The 22454-nt window shown below is 37.4% G+C and overlaps 1 protein-coding gene and 1 long non-coding RNA gene across 2 annotated transcripts in view; one reads left to right on the top strand and one right to left on the bottom strand.

The window, feature by feature from the left end:
• The first annotated feature begins 5645 nt into the window (after positions 1-5645).
• Positions 5646-22454, top strand: part of Hh (hedgehog signaling protein) — a 50437-nt gene continuing 33628 nt past the window's right edge. The window contains exon 1 of the mRNA XM_072902683.1: positions 5646-7471. Within this exon, the coding sequence (XP_072758784.1) occupies positions 7094-7471 (378 nt within the window). The 5' untranslated portion in view covers positions 5646-7093. The remainder of the gene's footprint in view (positions 7472-22454) is intronic.
• Positions 7759-9300, bottom strand: LOC140671417 (uncharacterized). The gene is made up of 3 exons (XR_012047727.1): positions 9097-9300; positions 8273-8820; positions 7759-8146 (listed from the first exon to the last, which is right to left on the bottom strand). It is a non-coding gene; the product is annotated as an uncharacterized lncRNA (long non-coding RNA).

Below are 22454 nucleotides of genomic sequence, written 5' to 3' on the forward strand. Positions count from 1 at the left end.
CCACGCTTTAGCATCCGATACCGATGGACTCCGGTCACCAAAAGATACAGCTTGAGCCGTTCGTGATGGATGGTTCGCTCTTCAGACTGCCACGAACCAGGCTGTTTTCTCCATCTTTCTTCTCTCAGTCTCTCTTTCTATTTCTATCTTTACCTCCGGTTTCTCAGCTTCCTTCTCTATCCGATAAAGGAGGCTAGATGACAGCGAAATCCAGGGCCGCTTAGCTTTGAAACACGCGTTATCCTGAAATCGAAATGATACGCCAGGGGAACGAGACGCGTAAATTGCAGATAAAAAATGTTCATCCTGAAAAAATAGTATTCTCTCTTTCGAATAATATATACTTCTGCAAAAAAATTATATCACGAGATCTAAATCTTTATCCATTTTTTCAATTCCTCCATCATTTGTCGAATGCATTGGCATGACACGAGATTACCGAACGTTGAAGTAGCCGCGAATATCGCTGCAAAAGTACCGGGAGCACCGGGCGACCAGAGCGAGCCGTCCCTGAAACGGCGGACCCTTCAGCCCCGGGACCGTTCTCCACCGCGTTCGTGCAGGTATATAAATTCTAGTGCTATTATTGGGGTTTGCGCCTTCTCTCACAAGGCCCTCTGGACCCCACGGCGGCCCCTTTGAGCTACTCTTTTCACCTCTCTCGCTCTCGGTGCCCTTTCGCTCCCGCTTATCGTTCTCGACCCCCGTCCCGGTCCCCTCAGCATCACCGTCATCTCCTCCTCCTCTTCCTCGTCCGCCGCCGCCGCCGCCACCGCCGCCACCGCCACCGCCACCGCCACCGCCACCGCCGCCGCCCCGTTCCGTCTCCTCTACTCTCGTCAGTTATGCCGCACCGCCCCTGTGTCCTGTTTGTTTTTCCTCGCGTCGTCTTCCGTTTGCTAAACGCACCTTAAATTACGCGGCCGATGATAAATATTTGAGCCGTCCATTACACGAAAAGACCCAACTCGGACCTTCGTTCGGACCAGCGTTACCCTCCGCTCTTGCTCGACATTAGGTTCCTCTGGGATATCATGTTACCTCGAAAAAGAGACAGCTGAGCTCGTACATCGACGATGCACCGACGTGGGCACCGCGTCTCGTCGATAGAAATTTGCGGGATGAAGAACTTTTGCTCTCTGCTGCGGTTCGACGTGGAAAAAAAAACATTTAACCTTTAAGAAGTTGCGATCGTAGCCAAAGATTTTAATTGAAATCGAGACGTTAAATTTTGGATCATTTTTAATTGTGCTTATGGGCACGATACTCGATAAACATCATCTCTGTTTGGAATGTAGAACAAGTTTTTTTTTGTACAGAAATATTCTTTCAACTACTTTCAATTTTTTAAATTTATATTTTAATCCTTTAAACTATCAGATCACTCTTTGAAAGCTATTTAATCTTTAATTTCACCGAAAACTTCTCTTAAATCTCTAAGCTAAACTGTGCCCACTTACTATATATAAGATAAATATACAAAAGAGAGTTCTATATTTCTATATAAATTAATCGAAAAATTCTAAAACCGATAAACATGAGAAAATTGAGATTTTAAAAGTAGAAATAAAAGTTTGGCTCGAGTATACATAATCACGATATAAGAATTGATAAAAATATACACTACCAGAATCTATCGAATATTGATTTATAGGTATATACACTATGCAAAAAAAATTACATGGTAAGAAAGCGACGTTGGTCGATTGAACAAATTTCTCAAAAGTTTGTCCAAGAATATCAAATTAAAAAAAAACTCGAGCAAAATTTGCTTTAGCTTTAATTTCTTTTTTTAACGAATGTTCTATTTTTTTTCGTCGAGATATTCATTATTAAATCAACATTGAGCTATTGACTTTGAACGTTTATAACTAGTGAAAAAATGATTGTACAATAATCATTAAAAAAGAAATTTAAAGACAAAAGTTTGCATTTTAAAATGCTCTTATCGTTTTTTTCAATCGTTATTTATTTTTGAAGCGTAATTGTTACTTAAAAATTAAGTAAAAATTGCACTTTTATCTTTTTTTATTTAAATCAATGAAAGTTAATGAAAAAATTTTCTAAAACTCTTCAACGCATTTACAAGTAATTTACAAGCATTCCAGTTACAAAAGGCCAGAGTGTTAAGTTTTTTTCCGTACATTTCCAAAACATAAATTAATGATTATTGTACGATCATTTTTTCACTAGACGGTAAAAAACATTTTGTATTTTTGTTGAAATTTTTGTGTTAAATTTTTAACATACTCTTATGTTAATATAACATACTGTCGTTATGTTATTTTAACTTTTCTGCATTGAGTTAATATTCACCGTTTCTAAGAATTAAAACAACACAATAACAAGTAAATCTTACACTAATTCATATTTTGTGTTAATTTTTTACATATTATTTGTGTTATTTGTTTACATATTTGCCTTCTGTTAAATTAACATTAAAATTAGAGTGGATAAATTGAGACATGAGAAATGTGTTAAATTTAACACAAAATTTTTTGTAGTTATAAGCACTCAGAGTCAATAGCTCGATTTTGCGTTAATGATGAAAATCTCGACGAAAAAAAATCATAAAACATTCGTTAAAATACTCTTTAACACTCAATTAATGAAATCGTGCTAGAATTTTTTTTCAATTCGGTATTCTTGGACAAACTTTGGAAAAATTTGTTCAGTCGACGGACGTCGCTTTCTTACAATGTAATTTTGTAACAAATAGAAAGAATTGAAATTTATTTAAAAATTCTAAAACTAGAAACTGCAAGTTTTGTAACGCTTTTTTATCGATCTTATTCCGATCATTTTGAAGGAAGGAGGTTGCAACTATTTGTGAAAATTGGCCTTTTTTATATGAAGGGCAGCGATCCTGTAATTTTGTCGTGCAGGTCGTATGGCCTGCTATTCTTATCGTAACTTAGAAATTTGACGGATAGACGCAATAAAACGGATCGATAGCCGTTGGAATTTTTTTTCTCGGGCAGAGTCGAATATCGCACGGTCCAACGCGACAGGGAGGAATCTTAATCACGCGGGAGAGGACCACCGACAATTCTCTCTTCGTCCACTTATATATTTTCTCACGAGATGCAACGATCTCTCTTATACATGGCGCGGCGTTGCCGCGCCGTTACTCGCACCTCTCTCGATATATAGCGGAATTTTATTTTCAATCCGCGCTCTCTCGCCGCCGCGAGAGTCAAAGTGCCTCGTAACAGGATTATGAAATGTTCCGGAGTAGCGTTCCGCGCGGATGTTTACAGCCCGCGAATACTCGTTACCTTTTATTGCCGGCAAGTTTCAGCGATTTCTGGCATCGGGCCCCGCATTAACGAGCGACATTTTGTATTTTCATTGGGTCGTAATTCTCCCTCTTTCTTCGCGCAAGCTGACTATTCTATATTTCCGAGGATGTGTGCTGAGCAGAAATCTTGGAAAATCAAGTTCACGACACATGTGACATTTTGGAATTCCTAAAAAAAATTTGAAATCTATTCTGCAGAACAAAGGAATGATTTTTGACGAATATATCGGGAATTTATCTCTATCGCAGTCGTTGCTTTTTATGTAAAAAATTTTTCTACATATCGTAGGAGAACTTTTCTTTTTAATCTTATCTATAGGAATTTCAAAATTGTATGCATTTTACGCCGACAAGTTTACAAGTGCGGTTTTAACTTGATTATAATACTCGAGATACATTTGAAATAAAAATCCAAATTGCGATTCGTTGAATTGAATAATAATTTTATACAGAGAAATAAATATATATTATTATTAATTTTTTTCTTTAATAATATAAATAGCAACTTGTGCCTATTATATCTTTATAAAAATTGTGACTTTAACGTTGCTACGTATTTAACTAAACTTGTATTAAATCGACTTGTATGCTTGTTTTGTTTCTTCTTTCGTAATTGTTTTCATTTTCATCCTCAATTTTCTCAATGTTAAGTTTTAAAGAAATTCTTGATTGAGTTTAATTTCTACAGGAATCGAGTCCTATTTTGTATTTCCAAAATAACAAAATTAGCGATAAACAAACAATTTCTCACTTGAGGTTTAAAAGAAGAATTTTCAGCAAAACTATAAATTAAATACATTTCGAAAGAGGATGATTCGGCTGGTTAAAGTACACTGATAAAAAAATATAGTTGAAATTATCATAATTTTACTATAATTTATAGTATCCTGAGGCGCCAAGCATATAAAATGGTACTCTTTACCAAAGAAACTAGTTGATGTAACGTTAAAAAATATAGTTTGTAAAATCAAAATATTTATTTCGTGTAACTGCGTATTGTTAATATATATTATATGTAAATGATCGATAATAATATAGTAACACTTTCCATTATTAAAGTTGCGATGACTTTATACGGATAGTTAAATTATGTACTATTTCTTTTTTTCATTTTTTACTATAAGAATTGAAATTATTAAAATTTATTGTGAAAGGTTTCATTGGTTCTTGGTACTGTGCGTACGTGATTCATATTACTAGTATTTTTTCACCATGCAATTATTATACCATAGTTAATTTTATCATTGATTTTATTATGAGTGTAGATCAGGATAGACGTCAAGATGGAAAGTCAAGGAGAAAAATTTCGGCTCGGATAGAATCTAAGGAACAAAGCGTTGCGTGTTTATACGATCGGTGATGAATGATTTCTCGAGAGACAGAGATATCGAGCTACTTTTTTCCAGTCGTGACACGCGGTTGTGTAGCTATGGTAAGAATGCCGCGGGCACGTTTCGACGCGACGTTGTGTAAATTCGGACGGCGGGCTAATGATCGAACGCACGTGCGTTCAGAAAAGATGTTTATTATCAGTAAACCGAGCTCTCTTTGCCCTACCCCCCTTTCTCTGCTTATCCCCTCGGTAGGAGGCTTAGACTTTCATATCAGTCGACGTGCGGCCGCGCTCGGCCTCGGTACGTTTTATCCGCGCGTATATTCCGTCGCTTAATGATACGATCAACGGCGCTTGGTTCGCACCTAATTGGTGCCCAATGGCATGAAAATACCAATCACGTTTCTTGATTCGCGAAATCGAACGATCGATGATGGTAGAAAAGTTCCGCGCGCGGAACGACTCGTTAGTCGTTTGTTTTCATGGCCGCTCGCGTTCGAGTGTTTGATAATGAATAATCTTGCGTCCTCCTGCATTTATCAAAAACACACGGCCTTTTTCGTACAAGTTATAACTGTTATTACAAACAATTGTCCTCAGGTTGTTGCGCGTGACACACGCAACGGCCGGCAAAAATCGCGTCATTTTTAAATGCCGGATTTTGATGTCTTTTTCAAATATAAAAATCTCAAAGTGCGAAATTCTAAAGTTCTAAATTACATATCAAGGAAAAACGACTGGTACTTATGATAAAAGGGAAGCAGAGAACGAAGAGGAAAGGAGGAAGAAAAGGACGAAAAGTACCTGCGGCACACGGAGTATCCCTCAAGGTCATCCCCGTAGGCCTCGCACACCTAGCGCGTTACTTTCGTCGCGAGGGTGTCAACGCGTGCCTCGGCAAGACAGAAAATCCCTGAGAACCTAACCTTCGCAAAGAGATCTCGCGCGCAGGGAAAGAGCGGGGGGGCGGGAGGGGGAGGGGGAGGGGGAGGGAATAGTCTTGCACATCGCTAAAAGAGCCGAAACGAGAGCAAGTGCGGGAGGAGAAAAGAAAGCGACGTACTGATGGACGATAAAGAGAAGAACGAAGTAACAAGGTGAGACGGTGTAGGACGAAGAAGAATCGCAGGTCGATCGTGGTGATAGTGGGGCAGACAAGAAACGTCGAAATAAGAAAAATAGTCCAAGAAGGAGAGACGAACAACAGAACGGACGGACAAGAACGAAGAAATGGTTCGCGAGAAAGCGGAGAGAAGGCAGAAGGGTGGAGAAGACGCGTAGGGGAGAGAAGGAGAGGCATCTATCGCATCTACGAAGCGCGAAGGAGAAAGCTAGAAGATCGTTCTTCTCCGAGTCTCTTTCTTCTTCTTTTTCCGTTTTTCCCTCCTTTTCTCTCGCGCTCCCCATCTCTTCCTTCTCTCTTTCTCTCTCTCTTTCTCTTTATCCCTCCAGTCACGTGCACCTGTCTTCGTTTACCTGGTGAACGCCCCGCCCCAGCCAATAGAGGTACGGCGGGCCTGGTGACGTCAGTCACGCGTACCAGGAGGCCCTAGGTAGAGGGGACGAGATCATCCACCACCACCTTTGGAGGCCACGAGAGCCTCACGGGGGCCAGCGGCTAACAGCAGCCAGCGGCGGCGGTCTGGCCAGCCGTTTGCCGCGGGGTGGGGGCAGGAAGAGGGGTACTCTGGACCTGGCCAGGTCGCAGAAACAACGCAGGAGTAACCTACCAAAACCCATCCTATATTTCCCACCACCGTAGCTCGTCCGGAAAACGTGCGCCAGCTTCCGGACAGCGTTTCGTCCGAGTTCAGTCAAGTGAGTCGACTCGCACATACCTCCTTCTCTCCGACGAAAAACCGATCGCAGGGGGGTTTCCGAGGAAAGACGTGAGGAAAGACGTGAGGAAGTGTTGGCGCATGCCGACGAGAATTTAAAGGTCTCTCTTACGGTGTCGATCGTTCGAGCGCGAGTATCCGCGACGTCGAGTAATTCTCGGGATGTCTGTAGGATGTCAGAAGGATCTTTCGACTCGAGACCATCGCGGCTGATGATTTCCGTATAATGTTTGCCCCGTGTAAGGAAGGGCGAAGTCTTTTCCTTCGATATCTCGGAAGATTGTAACTTTGCGCCGATTCGCATCGGGTCGCTCGCGTTCTCTCTTTTCGGGGTTCTCCCGGTTGAACCTAACCATTCCGTCGGTTGCCGCGCGTTGTGATTATTCTGTGACGCAACTGCCGGGGATCGCATCGGTGGTAAGAGTGCGTGCACTCGGGAGGGGTGTGTGATGCCCTGGTTATGGTTAAGCGTGAGTGAGGTCAGTGGCGAGAGGCGGAGAGGAAGAATCGGTTGCAGAACGTCACCTACATCGTTGCCATCGTCGTCGTTCTGCCAGCCGTTCTGCAGGCGACGAGAATAGTGACCGCGCAAGGTCGACCTCGAGGCAGAGGCACGCGATTATGGTGCACCATCGTCATCGTCGTCGCGCTCTCCAGGCCAGCCACCACTGCGCCCTCGGGAGATGTACGTGCGTCTCGCTCCTCCAGGTATTCCTCCTCATCCTCGGCCTCTGGCTACCCTTGCTCGGAAACGGCGGCGCTCTGGCGTGCGGGCCAGGTAGGGGCGGCGGCCGACGGCCTGCCGTGAGGAAGCTCACGCCCCTGGTCTTTAAGCAACATGTGCCAAACGTCAGCGAGAACACCCTACCGGCCAGCGGACTCAGCGAGGGACGGATATCTAGGGACGATTCCAGATTTCGAGATCTCGTGCCAAACTATAACACGGACATCATTTTTAAGGACGAGGAAGGCACCGGCGCGGATCGTCTCATGACACAGGTGAATGCGCGCGCGCGCGCGCGATTTTTCCTTCGGCAATAAATATATACATATATGTGCATCTCTCGCTACACAAGTTGCAACTAAATGAAGAATCTCTGTCACAATCAAAATTCAGAATTGCACAAGTGCGCGCACTATTTATTGAAATTTGTGTACAATAAATAATATAGAAATGTCGCTATTAATTTAGAGTTGCGATGATTTTCACCATAGATAATTAATGGATAAATAAAATCAAATCATATAAATATAATCTTGATGTCGTCTCTCTATTGAAACGAACGTTACAATTATTGTCTTCATTTACTTGCGCCTTTAATTAATTATCTGATATGCGACGGATAAAGCAAGATATTTACTTAAAGCTTCAATCTTTATCGCGACCATAAATAAAGTTAAATAACCTTTATCAAGATTTGAGCTAAATCTAAACTGGGATAAAGGAAATCGATATCAACAACATCAACAATCTTGAACGCAATCTGTGCATTGTCGTTTCGAATTACGTTTGTATAAATGACAATTCGATTCCGCACGTGACCTCACATCACTGGTAGCAAAATTATACTTTGGAAGTGTGGCAGCTATATAATGTCACGCCGATGATAAAACTGCGTCAAGTTGCGATAAAGACGGCCGTCCTTGAGGTGCCCGTCGCGTCGGTGAATCATTCTGCGAAACGATACGGCGTTTACGAAGGATATTACACCAGCCGATCGATCGGTCGATCGCGTTCTGTCTCATATTAATTAAAGTGACAATTAGACGCGACATTATCGGGACGTCATCGGATCTCACCTTCCCCTGCTTCCTCGTCCATTTGCTTGGCTGCAGAAAATAGTGAAGGATGCGATGATTAAAAGCCAGAAATTTCTCTCTGTCAAAAAATTTTATATATATCTTACAAAAAGTCTTTAGAAGAATTAATCTCTAATGTGTACATAAACTTTTCTCTCCCTTCCTCTCTCGTCCCTCCACCTTATTACTCTCTGTTTCATCCAATATGTCCATGTTTTTTGCATATCATGATTTTAATCCAAATGATACGCAACACGTTACAAAACAGTATTACGACGTGACATATAAAAATTTATACTGATAAACGATTGCAGGAGTATTGAAGATTACGTAGAGCTTGTGTGTAATTGAAAGAAACGCTTACTCCAATAATTAAGAAGAATTAAAATTCCTTTATTATTCGTTTATTATTTTCTATTGTGAAAAATACTGTAATGGAGTGGACATCCCTGCCTTACCCCCCTTATATTGTCCAGAATCTCTCCCACCCTTATTTTACTTATCGTTTCCCTCAACATTTCCTCAAACGTCAAACGCTGCCTTCATATCTACAAACATAACTACCATGTTATTCGAATCTTTAATCTGTCTATTTATTAGATAATTTAAAAACATAGATATTGTGCACTGTAATGACAGCAATTTCTATATTTATTGAATCTATAGTTTTTAAAATCAGCATCTTTGGAAATAAACAATATGTGAAAATAAGAATTGAACTTGCCCGCATATATAATTACGCAATGAATATTTTTTTCAAATATTTTCTAAAGTTTACATAATTTTTAAAATGAAAATGAAGAAAAATCGATTTTTTTACTCACTTTATCTCCCGCACATTGATCTAATATATATGCAAATACTTTCACAAAAATTGTTCGCATATAGCGGTACGTAATCGCAAATGCGTTTATAAAGTACCTCGATGATGGCAATTTCCGATATCGATCGAGTGTGCGTCTCTTCCACGAACAAGCGCGCAAACATGCGTTATTACTTTAATCCGTGTCACCATACTCCGAGCCGTATGACAAACTGGCTACTGCACATCGTTAAAACGTCGGCAGGTGATTCACGCGAAATGCTAGCCGCATGATAAGCATACTCGATCGTACTCGTTTTACTTACAAGACAAGATTGATGATTTATATAAGATGCTTTGGCATGATTTTTCATTCGCTACCCCATCTCGAAAGGCAAAACTGTACTTTTCGGAATCTTCTTTGATAACTGTTTCCTCAAAAATCAATAAAGAAGTCGAATAGATTAATGATGATCAGATAATTCTAAATATCTAATAAACTATCATTGCTTTGCAATGACAATACATTAATATATACTAGTAATGGGCGATTTTTTAGAAAGAATCGATCTTGAATCGAAGTAACTGATATCGATTTACTAAAAAAATCGGACCAAAAGAATCGATTTCCTAAAAATCGATCTAAAAAATCAAAACTACATAACAAAAATTAAAGTCATAATTTTGTAAGATGGATTATATTTGCATAACTATAGTAATTACGTTTTACTTTAAAATAATTTGGTTTATAAAATTATTTGACATTAGTTTCGGAGACACTCAAGAATATTTAAAAAAAAGAATAAAAATATTTTAAAATATCTTTTTTTTTTCTTTAATATATTTATTCAATTTTCCATTCGTGCGCAGATAGGGAATTTAAAAATAATATACATTGTAAATGTTGAGGAGATATGTTGTTTCTTTTCTCAGTAATAATATTCCCAGTCTTTGAGAAGAAACGTTCAGCTGGAACGGACGTAGCCACGATTGATAAATATTTCCTTACAATAAAACGAAGAGATGGATACAGTGTCTTACTGTGAAGCCAATAACCAATTGGATCCTCATGTAACCCAACAATTGGCTGATTAAGATAATGTTTTAAATCAGTTGGCATATCGTCAGTAGTATCGGTATCGATTAACGAATATCAAATATCAACAGATCGAAATTCGATTTTCTATAAAAAGAATCGATTCGTATAAAAATCGAACAGAAAAGAATCAATTTTTTGAGGAGAAAGATCAATTTTCTGAAAATCGAATCGAGATCGCCCATCACTAATATATACGTTTCGAATATTTTTTTTTTTTTTATGATAATTTGTCCAATGACGTTGAGCTTAAGATTTAAAAATGATTTGCAAGAGAAAAGTTGGATCGCGGCTCCGTCGTCACCTTTAGGAAACCGAAGACCCATTCGAGGTTTATTTCCATGGACCGCTGAGGCTCCATTAGTGCGCTTTATTCATGCATTTTTTATCGATGTTTGCCTTCCACTTGGCGCCTCCGCGAAGCGTGAAACGATTCTCCTAACTCCGGGCCCGTTGTATTCCAATTTGTAAGTCGACATCGCCGCGTCGCACAAAAGGTGGCCCAGGCGCCGCGGACCAGTGGTGCTTAAGCGGACAAAACCCCTGAATTCTTAAAAGCTTGTCTTGGAAAATATCCAAGTGTACCCGGTTAATCACGAATTGTCGGCAAATAAGAAATCACGATGGGAACGGAGACGAAGGAGCGACGGTATTTCTTCAATCAATGAGATTTTATCGATCAAATATTTTTCGCGTCAAAACAGGGGATTTCTCACAAAAACATTTTATCTCTTTTTCATTAATTATATACATCTCCTGTACGTATTAAAATTAATTTAACATTTGCGAGAAATGTTGACAAGCGGCAAATAAATTTTTCTCCTTTTCAATTTTCAATTTCATCGCGATAAAACGAATAAAATTAAGTGATTTTACAGATGGCTAATATAACATTTTTTTTTAATATATGTGTATTTGGCATAAGATTAGCGTCAAATTTATCTCCAAAAATTAAATCGACTTGTGTATACCTATGTAAAAAAATTGGAAGTTTTTTCAAACTATTTACACGACGATTTATTCAAATGCGGTCAAGGTATTATTGGTGTATTTAGTTCTCCTCGTATCATAAAATCAATACATGATAAATAGAAAAATAATAAAAGATACAAAACGAGAAAGAGGTCGTTCGACAATATTTGCATTTGATTTCCCAAGATAAAGAAAAACTGCAAGGATTTTTATTCACACAATGTCTTTTAGACATTGTGCCGTTGTGCTCCGCGCCGGTTGTCGCACTGTGTAAATTAACGGCCGAGGTGAAAATTCGAAGAGCAGACTCCTTCCTGGCCTCGTATTTACTCGAATTTCGCAAAAAGGGCCGCCTTTTTATCGGCTACGCCGCTAGACGAAGGTTGGACCGGCATCAAATCTATCACCCTAAGCGCGATATTTTCACTCGTTCAAATATTACCACAAGCGTTAGCCTCTCTCTCTGTCTTTTTCTTTCTCACTGTTGGACGATACACGCTGTGCTTTTGTGAGATACACCGCAGGTTGTATTAGGACTACTTTGTGTGTGGGCTGCTTTTTTTTTCTGAAAAGCCGACAATCAATTTTCGGCTAGTCAATCGACAAAGCCGATTCTCCACTATTTTAAAATCGCATCTCAAAACGTTAAATTTAATGGATTGATCCACAGTTTATTTCTTTACAAGAAACTTCACAACATCTATATGGTAACCATGAATCAACTGTTATTCGTATATCGTTTTACAGAATTATAGCTCTCGTGAATCGCAATTTAATCAATTATCGTTCTCTCGACACTAACTATATGCAAGGCACTTATTATATACTATCGAAATGGAAGAAATAAATTGATTAATGCAGTTTTGCATTATTAACAAATTTAATCGACGCTATTATAATAGTCAATATACCGAGATAAAATTTTAGAAAGCCGTTCTCACTTTTCTTCGCAATTGGAAAAATAAATTGTTGAAACTATTAGCATGATTTGAGAGCTGAAAATATCATGATTCAATATGTTCTTCTCATATTATAGTATATTCTGCTTAATGTAAAAAATATATTTGTTTTTTAATTTTTTTAACGACAAAAAAGAGAAATTATGTATATTTGCGACACAAATATATTTATCTGATTTGTAGTTTATGCAAAAATGTTTAGCGAAACGATATGTCTCGAGCCTCGCTCGGGCATCGATGTCTCTCGAATAGAATCCGCGATCCGTCGGGAGCTCGCGAGCATTCTCGTTAATATCGCGCCTATGACTCTTGAAACGAAAATAGCAAGAGGACGATAAACCGGATGCACTCAGGAATCTGTCTTTGAAAACACGGAGAGAGACGCGTTAGATTCTCGATAATTTTTGTTCGTTTGAAAATAATGACGAGACGATCGTATGTCAAAATACTCGTGGAGCATAAATCAAATAAGATGTTTGCTTTCACAAAGCTTAGCCAAGTGATTAATTGCCGCGTACGATCATAGATTTTCTTGCAACAACAATTACATTTCCGTTCGATTAATTTTTACAAGATCGTAACAATTTCACGTGAATTTATGATAATACCTACTTGAGTAATGACAAATGTTATTAGCCATAATCTCTTCCAAAAGTATTATACGTGCGCCGTGTAATTAAATATATATCCTATTAGAAAAAATATTTTGTCTTCATTTAGGAAAGAGCGAAAAAAATCAAAGCTACGAGTTATGTGGATATCGCACGTATGATACGTTTGAGAATAAGAAAATACACATGTGAATTGATGAAATATCTGTAAAAAACTCTTTGACGCATCCAAATCAGCCAGGCGAGATCGGCACGACAAAAGGATGAGGATCGAAAATTATGCCAACAATAAGCGCGCGAGAAACAAATCGCTGGACAACTCGTCCTCCAGTCCAGCTGCTCAGCCTCGTGACCGGCGCGACTAGCAGCCAGCAGCCGTCGCGTCGGTCGCGCGGAATAAATAGGGAGAAAAAGCGCGTATACCGCGCGCCGGCTCTAAGTGATTGTGGGTAGTTTTATGGCGGCCATAACCGGTGTTTGGTTTAGCGCGTTAAAGCTCCCCCAATTACGGCAAATAAACCTAATAGCCCGCGCTTCTCGTCCCTCTTCTCGTCCCATCCTTCTCGTCCGACACTACGCTCTATATATATATATATATATATATTAGTGATGGGCGATCTCGATTCGATTTTCAGAAAATTGATCTTTCTCCTCAAAAAATTGATTTTTTTCTGTTTGATTTTTATACGAATCGATTCTTTTTGTAGAAAATCGAATTTCGATCTGTTGATATTTGATATTCATTAATCGATACCGATACTACTGACGATATGCCAACTGATTTAAAACATTATCTTAATCAGCCAATTGTTGGGTTACATGAGGATCCAATTGGTTATTGGCTTCACAGTAAGACACTGTATCCATCTCTTCGTCTTATTGCAAGGAAATATTTACCAATCGTGGCTACGTCCGTTCCAGCTGAACGTTTCTTCTCAAAGACTGGGAATATTATTACTGAGAAAAGAAACAAATTATCTCCTCAACATTTACAATGTATATTATTTTTAAATTCCCTATCTGCGCACGAATGGAAAATTGAATAAATATATTAAAGAAAAAAAAAAGATATTTTAAAATATTTTTATTCTTTTTTTTAAATATTCTTGAGTGTCTCCGAAACTAATGTCAAATAATTTTATAAATCAAATTATTTTAAAGTAAAACGTAATTATTATAGTTATGCAAATATAATCCATCTTACAAAATTATGACTTTAATTTTTGTTATGTAGTTTTGATTTTTTAGATCGATTTTTAGGAAATTGATTTTTTTTTGTAAATCCGATTTTTTTAATAAATCGATCTCAGTTATAATTATATGTATATATATATATATATATATATTTCACGCGAAACTCTGTCGGTTTTCCCTGTCTTTTCGCCGAAATGCTTCGTCATTTATATATATTAATCCTTTTTATTTTGATTTTATTTAAATCGCAGAATCGATATCAAACTAGTCAATTGACATCAAGTTAATCTTTGACAAGGGCGATTGTTGCTTTTCCGATTCCAGGAAACTGAAACGCGCGATAAAGGAATATAAATGTCAAAAAGATCGCTCATTTACAGCACTGAATCCTTCAGTAGCTATACGAATATATCGCGAGACGATCGCAAACAAGATAAGCAAGCTCATACGGAAGTACAGCGTTCCGAATCGCTCGCGCACTGACTTGCAGTCGGTGTCTGATGACGGTGAGATGATGAACCGTGTAATTCGATAATAGGCTCGATTGTGACGTTCACCGATTCTCTCGCGCCGCGAGAGGAAATCTTTCGCGCCCTGCCATTTCCGCCTTTGTAAAAATTACAAACGGCACGATCTGACAAATGTCACGGAAAATTAGTGCGCAAACAAGTGTTTCATCTCCCCTGTATTGCACTCGTATAATCTGCAATCAATTGAATGTATTTAAAAAATGTTTTATAAAATTCGTGCAATTATCGAAAAGCAAAATATTTCTTGTGTGCATTATACAAAAATATCACAATGTTTATTTTAAAGATAGCTTTCTTTTTTCTTCAACTGTCACATATACATATATAATTAAAATTTATTCAAATGGGTCAAAATTGATTCCAGCTATTCGAAGCGTAAATTATCATTTTAAGAAAGCGGTTTTAAAATATTTTATAATACACTGAAAAATAAAGTAAAATAGATTTACTTAAAGTGTGAAAACACATCAATCATATAGTTGAGCATAAATTTAGCTTATTATTTGAGAGCCACTGCATCATAGTAATTGGTTAACGTGATAATCGATCGTTGTGAAAAGCGATAAACAGCCAAGTTTTACTCTCTCGTATTCGCGTACGACATTATCCTACGATCGAATTGATTAAAAAAAAAAAAAAAAAAAAAAAAAAGAAAAGAAAAAGAGCTGATTACAGAGTTCTCGCGCGAGAGATCGACCCACGCGCGGCTTCGATAATAATTCACTTGCGCTACAGCGACGAAGAAATGGCTGAAAAAAAATTGAGCATTCATCATGCCGTGTGATACCGGTTAATTCACATACACATATACAATGATATCCTGCAGCCCCCGCAAAAATATACAAACGCGCTTTCGCTATTATAAACGATCACGCGCACGACCTGAGAATTTATTTATCGGCCAGCGAAATAGGCGTCCGCAGTCTATTTGCTGGCGGACAATAGCGATGATTTACACAGCTGCGCTTCATTGTCGCATTATTTTTTTTTTTTTTAGGGGACTGATGTCGGTGTATTAAATGTACAATTTTTTGCAAGGTTAAATTTCTCCCGATTAAATCTCTCACGTGTAAAAAAAAAAAACCCTTGCGTTCGATATAAAATATAAACACGTTCAAAGTTTCGCAACCGCGGTGCGCACAATATCTTCTCCCTCTCCGATGTTACTTATCGCCTGGCTGGCAGGTTTTACTAATGCGAGCGTAGGATTAGCGCGCTGCCCCTCGCATGCGCCGTTATCCTCTCGCAGGCATAACCTCGTAAATCCATGAGCATTTGTTTCCCGCGCGTCCTGGACGTCGAGGTTACCTCCGTTAACCCCGATGCGATCGTTCATGCCTTTACAGCGACAAATCGCCCTCCCTTCTCTCTCGATTTCTTTCTTCGTCTTATATAGCGAGTTTAAAACGCTTCGAACAGTGTTGATCCTTTCTTTTTTTTTTCCAAAATATTTGCTGTCAGTTGCCGTTAATTTTTTTTTCCCTTCATCTTAATATTGACCGATATCTAGAGTCACATTTATGCCGAAAGGACGGTGTAGCTGACGAAGAATATCATATAATTAAAAATATGAGTCAAAGTCGACGAGTCCTAATTAAAGCGGACGTCCATCGATGTTTTGAGATACAAGAAGAATAGTTTTATACCGTGTATATGTATATGTATAGAACCAGTTATCCGGACCTGTGTCCGCTATAAATCCGCGTCCTTTTTAGAGGAAACGACGCGACGCTTCGACTGCTGCAGTAGTAGTATTCTAGGGTTTCCATTGCACTCGACTATCATCATCATTATCATCATCATTATTATCGTCGTTCCATTCTGATGGAAATTTATCGAGATTCATCCGTCATAATGTGTACAGCGCTTAGGGCGGAACCCGTTAACAGGACGTGTCATCGAGCCTCGCCTACGCTTCGAGATATCTTTTCGCGCGCTGATTATAAGGGCATTAGATTTATTCTCCAACTAGGGTACACGTTACGAGCAAGTTAACTTGATTGAATTATACCTCGAGTATCTTTATCGGGGTAGAATAAAACTTGGCACCAGGGTGTATACTCAAATTCTGTAAAAGAATTCCCTGAGAATTTCAGGATCTTTCAGGTATTTTTGTTCCAAATTCCAGGTAAAATTAAAATATTTTTATATGCAATTTTAAAATAAGCTTATTTATTTTAGCGTATTATCATTTTTTGACATAAACAAAAAACATGTATTTTAAATAATTTTATATAGACATAAACAAAAAATATATATTGTAAGCAGATTTAAACTTAAAATATTTTATATAAATTATTATATATAAAATTTTAAAATAAGTACTTCTTTGAGATTTTTTTAAATTCCCTAAATCCTGACGAAATTCCATGGGAATTTCATGATTTTTCAAGGTATAATAAAATTCCCTGAAAATACCAGATTTTCCCCGGGAGTATACACTGTAATTTTAAAAATATTAAAGTTAATTTTTTAGTCCATAGTTTTACATGAAAACTGATATATTTCACTCCAAAAAATATTTTGCTAACGTAGATAGATTTCTAGATGTCTCAATTAAAATTCATCGCTACTTTTTGTATCTATTAGAATATTGTTTGTCACGTATAGAATTTATAGCAGCAGCAATATTCTAGCAATATCTCTAGAAAATTTAGATCCTATTGGCAAATATTAATGACAAATATAATTGTCCTTGACAATAGGCCTTAAAGATGGGCATCACGGAAAAATTTTCTGTCTAAATTACACTAATAGTATAGATATAAATAATATTCTGTCATTTAAATTGTTCAAGTGCAAAATATATGCAGTATCATAGTATGTGCTAATAATTTATCTGTTTCAGTTAATTTTTTACACCTAGAAAATTTTTTGAGTGTTTAATTATACTAGATTAAGAATGCGCCATCAACTTGCTATAAATAGAAAAAAAATCCCATTTTTCTAAAGAGTCTATTTAAGTCTATTATAATAGACAAAAAATAAATTTTGTATAATAATAAATAGTTGCACAAAAATAATCGATATAAATAATGACAGATTAACTCTATTGAAAAAATTTTAAACAATTTTATATAGACATAAACAAAAAATATATATTTTAAGCAGATTTTAAACTTAAAATATTTTAAATTTTTATTAAAAAAATTTGAAGTAAGTACTTTTTTGACATTTTTTTAAATTCCCTGAATCCTAACAAAATTCCCTGATTTTTCAAGGTATAATAAAATTCCCTGAGAATACCAGGTTTTCCAGGTTCACCCTGGGTACCTAAATTACACTAAGCGATCTAACAACAAGTTTGCAGATTATATTGCAATAAATTTACCTGTCTTTATCGTCGTAAAATTTCAGCTTAAATCAATTAGATTTTGCATTATTAATATCTGCGTCGCTAATTAAATCTATCATGCTTTAATTAAGGGATAATAAAAGCGTTGGTCTCGCACCGAGTGAGTCTCAACAGGATGATTCTTCATATATTTTAACGTAAACTAGTGATGGGCGATTTTTTTAGAAAGAATCGATTCTAGAATCGAAGTAACTGAGATCGATTTACTAAAAAAATCGGACCAAAAGAATCAATTTCCTAAAAAATCGATCTAAAAAATCAAAACTACATAGCAAAAACTAAAAAGTCATAATTTTGTAAGATGAATTATATTTGCATAATTATAGTAAATTACGTTTTACTTTAAAATAATTTGATTTATAAAATTATTTGACATTAGTTTCGGAGACACTCAAAAATATTTAAAAAAAAGAATAAAAATATTTTAAAATATTTTTTTTTTTTCTTTAATATATTTATTCAATTTTCCATTCGTGCGCAGATAGGGAATTTAAAAATAATATACATTGTAAATGTTGAGGAGATAATTTGTTTCTTTCCTCAGTAATAATATTCCCAGTCTTAGAGAAGAAACGTTCATCTGGAACGGACGTAGCCACGATTGATAAATATTTCCTTGCAATAAGACGAAGAGATGGATACAGTGTCTTACTGTGAAGTCAATAACCAATTGGATCCTCATGTAACCCAATAATTGGCTGATTAAGATAATGTTTTAAATCAGTTGGCATATATCATCAGTAGTATCGGTATCGATTAACGAATATCAAATATCAACAGATCGAAATTCGATTTTCTACAAAAAAAGATTCGATTCGTATATAAATCAAACAGAAAAGAATCAATTTTTTGAGGAGAAAGATGGATTTTCTGAAAATCGAATCGAGATCGCCCATCACTAGTGTGAACGATGCTTAAGTTGAAAACCGCAGACCAGGACGCGTACACAAGCATCGAAGGAACGAAAGTCTTACTGGCGTTTCTCTTTCTCTCCCTCTCGCACGCGGCGTTCGATTATGTGTAGGATAATGCGGCGACAAGAAAGACGGGGAGAGAAAGCGATGGAGGAAGGAATACTCAAAGGAAGAAAGAAAGAGCAAAAGAGAAAGAATGGGAAGAGAGTGAGGAGAGGAGAAAAGTAACGAGCGAAAAGAGAAAGAGGGAGAGAGAGAGAGAGAGAGAAGGACGTAACCTGGTTGGTCCACCGATGGCTTCAACGGGGAAAGGATATGAAGGAAGGGCCGAGGGCCTCCGGCCGCCATAATGCATCGTGAGAAGTGTGCATGAGGTCAAACGGGTCAAAAGAACGTCATGGCGTTGCTCGTCCTTATGGCGGACCTACTCCGCGTGCCCAACGTCCCGGTAATATCGCCGCGCGTAACGTCCAGAGAATTCTGCGGTATCAGACAGACCGCGAAGACGACTTCATCGCGTTCACGCCGAACCGCGAATCGTAAAAATCATCAACGATCGTATTGGCGTTCAACATACAACACCGACCGCGACGAATCTTTGTGCATGATACTTTTCCACATTTTATAAAAACAGAGTGTTTCGGATATGACGCCGTACAGAGTGTGTTATCGTATTATCCTTAAAAAAAAAAAAAAAAAAAAAAAAAAGGGGGAGGGAGGGGGATCGATCGATTACGGTTGTCAAAGAAATTTGCTGCGCGAGGAAGAAAATACGGGGTGGACCGCGCTGTAAAGTGATCTCGCCGACCACTTCCTTCATTCGCTACAAGCGAGGATCCGATGACCAGTTTGAGGTCGGCGATGACCGACGTGGGAAAGGATCGTCACCGCCTGGGTCTCTTCCTCCGGATCCCCGGTTCTCCCGCTTCTTCTTCTTCTTCTTCTTCTTCTTCTTCTTCTTCTTCTTTTTTCCTTGCCGCGCGTTTCTTCGCCGCGCAACCCCATATAACTTATCAACTTATTGCCTTCTTTAACATCCGCGACAAAAGGCTAAAATTATCACTCCGTAATAATACTGTAATAATGGTGTAATAATGGAAAAAATCTCGAGATATATTTTAAAATTTATTCAATTTAGAGGAGAAACGAGTAGGAAGTGAAAAGGAGAAAACAAGATAATAAAATTTTCTCTTTCTCCCCCACATTTCGAATTGTTTATCTCTATAATTAAATACGGAATCAACAAAGGATTCAAGAGTATTAATTAACGCCGTAAAAATAAATCAATTGTAAAGCAAAAGCGATAGAAAATTGTCTAAAGGTATCTTATGCCTTTTACTCTTGATGAGTCTTCGGAAGCTCAGATGTGTGTGATCTTTGAAAATGTTATACCAGCTCATGAATCATTTTGCCTCCGAGTGGTACCGCCAGTAGTCAAAAAAACTTAATCGAACGAGCCTTGTTAGCAGCAACGAGAAACACGAGTGCACAGTTGATAAATAAACAAATAATCCTGTGTAATATGCGCATGCAATACGACCATTGTGCATTGTATAAGGATAAGGCAACGTCGTTCTCCCAGCGTCCCACAATTTCTTATCTGTCGGCGTACATTGATAAAGGAATAAACATGCATGCAGAATAACTGCTCTACAGGTACACGCAGAAACGCATTTGTATAATTTGAAACAATCATTGTTTTACAACAACTGTTGCTACATCTAATAATAAAAGCGTATCTTTTTTATGACTATGACTATATATACTATGCAAAAGAATTGAAAGGCCACTTTCTTCCATGTAAAAAAAAAAAAAAAAAAAAAAAAACAATTTTCAAGTAGTTGTAACTTTCTTAAACATAATTGGAATGGGATCAATAAAAAAGCGATTCAAAGCTTCTAATTTTAGAATGTTGTAATAAAGCAATGTTCGTCGATTGAACAAATTTTTCAAAAGTTTGTCCAAGAATACTGAATTAAAAAAAAAAAAAAATCTTAGCACGATTTTAATAATTGGGTGTTAAAGAGCAGAGTAATCATTAATTTAAGCTTTTGAAATGTACAGAAAAAAAACTTAACACTTTGGTCTTTTGTACGAGTAACTGGAATGCTTGTAAATTACTTGTAAATGCGTTGAAGAGTTTTCGAAAATGTTTCCATTAAATGTTTCATTGATTTAAATAAAAAAAGATAAAAGTGCAATTTTTACTGGATGTTTAAGTAACAGTTACGCTTTAAAAATGAATAATGATTGAAGAAACGGTAAAAGCATTTTAAAGTGCCAATTTTTCTCTTTAAATTACTTTTTTAAAGATTATTGTACCATCATTTTTTCACTAGTTATAAGCGTTCAATAGCTCGATTTTGCTTTAATAACAAATATCTCGGCGAAAAAAAATCATAGAATATTCGTTAAAAAAAGAAATTGAAGCGTCACTCTGCTCTTTAACGTCCAATTAATGAAATCGTGCTGGGATTTTTTTAAAATTCGATATTCTTGGATAAACTTTTGAAAAATTTGTTCAATCGACGGACGTCGCTTTCTTACAATGTAACTTTGTAACGAATAGAAAGAATTGAAATTCATTTAAAGATTTTAAAACTAGAAATTTGAAGCTTTGAGATGCTTTTTTATTGATCTTATTCCAATTATCTTTAAGAAAGTTGCAACTACTTGAATATTGGTCTTTTCTTATATGGAGGAAAATGGTCCTTTAATTTTTTTGCATAGTGTATTATATTAAAATAATTAAATTCTTATTTTTATTTTTATTCGTTTCCTTCATGTATTACTTCAAGTTTAAGTTATGTATGATTTTTAACTAATTGTAAGCAATAAACTATACATTTAGTTATTTAATCACAATTTACACTGTTATATCCGGCTCTTTTTTACGCCTTAGTACTACATTTTAATTTATTATATTAAAAATTCAAACTTGCTAATGAATAAAAAACTTGTACTTGTAAAGGTATGACTCTTTGTCCGTGGTCGTATTGTCTTTGGCTAGACAGACAGTCCTACGGCTGTTGATCTCCTTAAAAGGATTTCGACGCAATAGTTGCCGCGAATGAAGACCTGAATCGATTTCTCGACAACGAGGAGAAAGAAAAACTACCTCCTCCTTCGTATCGACAAGACACATTTTTCTCAAGCATTTTCACGAATCACCGTCTTCTTACTTCAAATTCCACCGCGCGGTCCGAACTGGATTTAATGACGCCTCTGCGGTTCGCGGTAATTAATTGCGGCCGTTGCGCGCGACTTATTTTCTTTGCGGACATTTTACTGCTCCCCTTCCTCCCCCTCCCCTCCTCCCTCCCGTCCCTCCTCCTCCCAGCGCCTTCCTACCGCGGTGGTTTTACGACGATGTCGTACATTTATCGAAGGCCATTCTCACGCGGCTGCCGTGCTTTCCCGGTCCTCCCTTTCGATGCAGTTACGAGATTTCGCGAAACGCGATACTTCTTTTATATATAGATATGCAGCAGTACGTTTGTCATGTTTAATTCCTGATTGTGCCTGATTTATCACGTGTAATAGGATTTTCCTTTCTCCCTGCCTGTTTTTTCAGATCGAGTAAATTAAACGCCATCGTCTCCCGATTTGTCACTCGCTCTTTGGTGCGTCCTGTATAAAGCTCGAGCGCGGTTTATGGCTCGCGCGTGTTCGGCGTAGGTGGGCAAGTAGGAACAAGCGGCGAACAACGCGCTTATTCAAATACATTCAATTAATTTCCATAGGACGAC

This window comes from Anoplolepis gracilipes, chromosome 11 (assembly GCF_047496725.1).
Source record: "Anoplolepis gracilipes chromosome 11, ASM4749672v1, whole genome shotgun sequence".
Taxonomy (NCBI): Eukaryota; Metazoa; Arthropoda; class Insecta; order Hymenoptera; family Formicidae; genus Anoplolepis; species Anoplolepis gracilipes.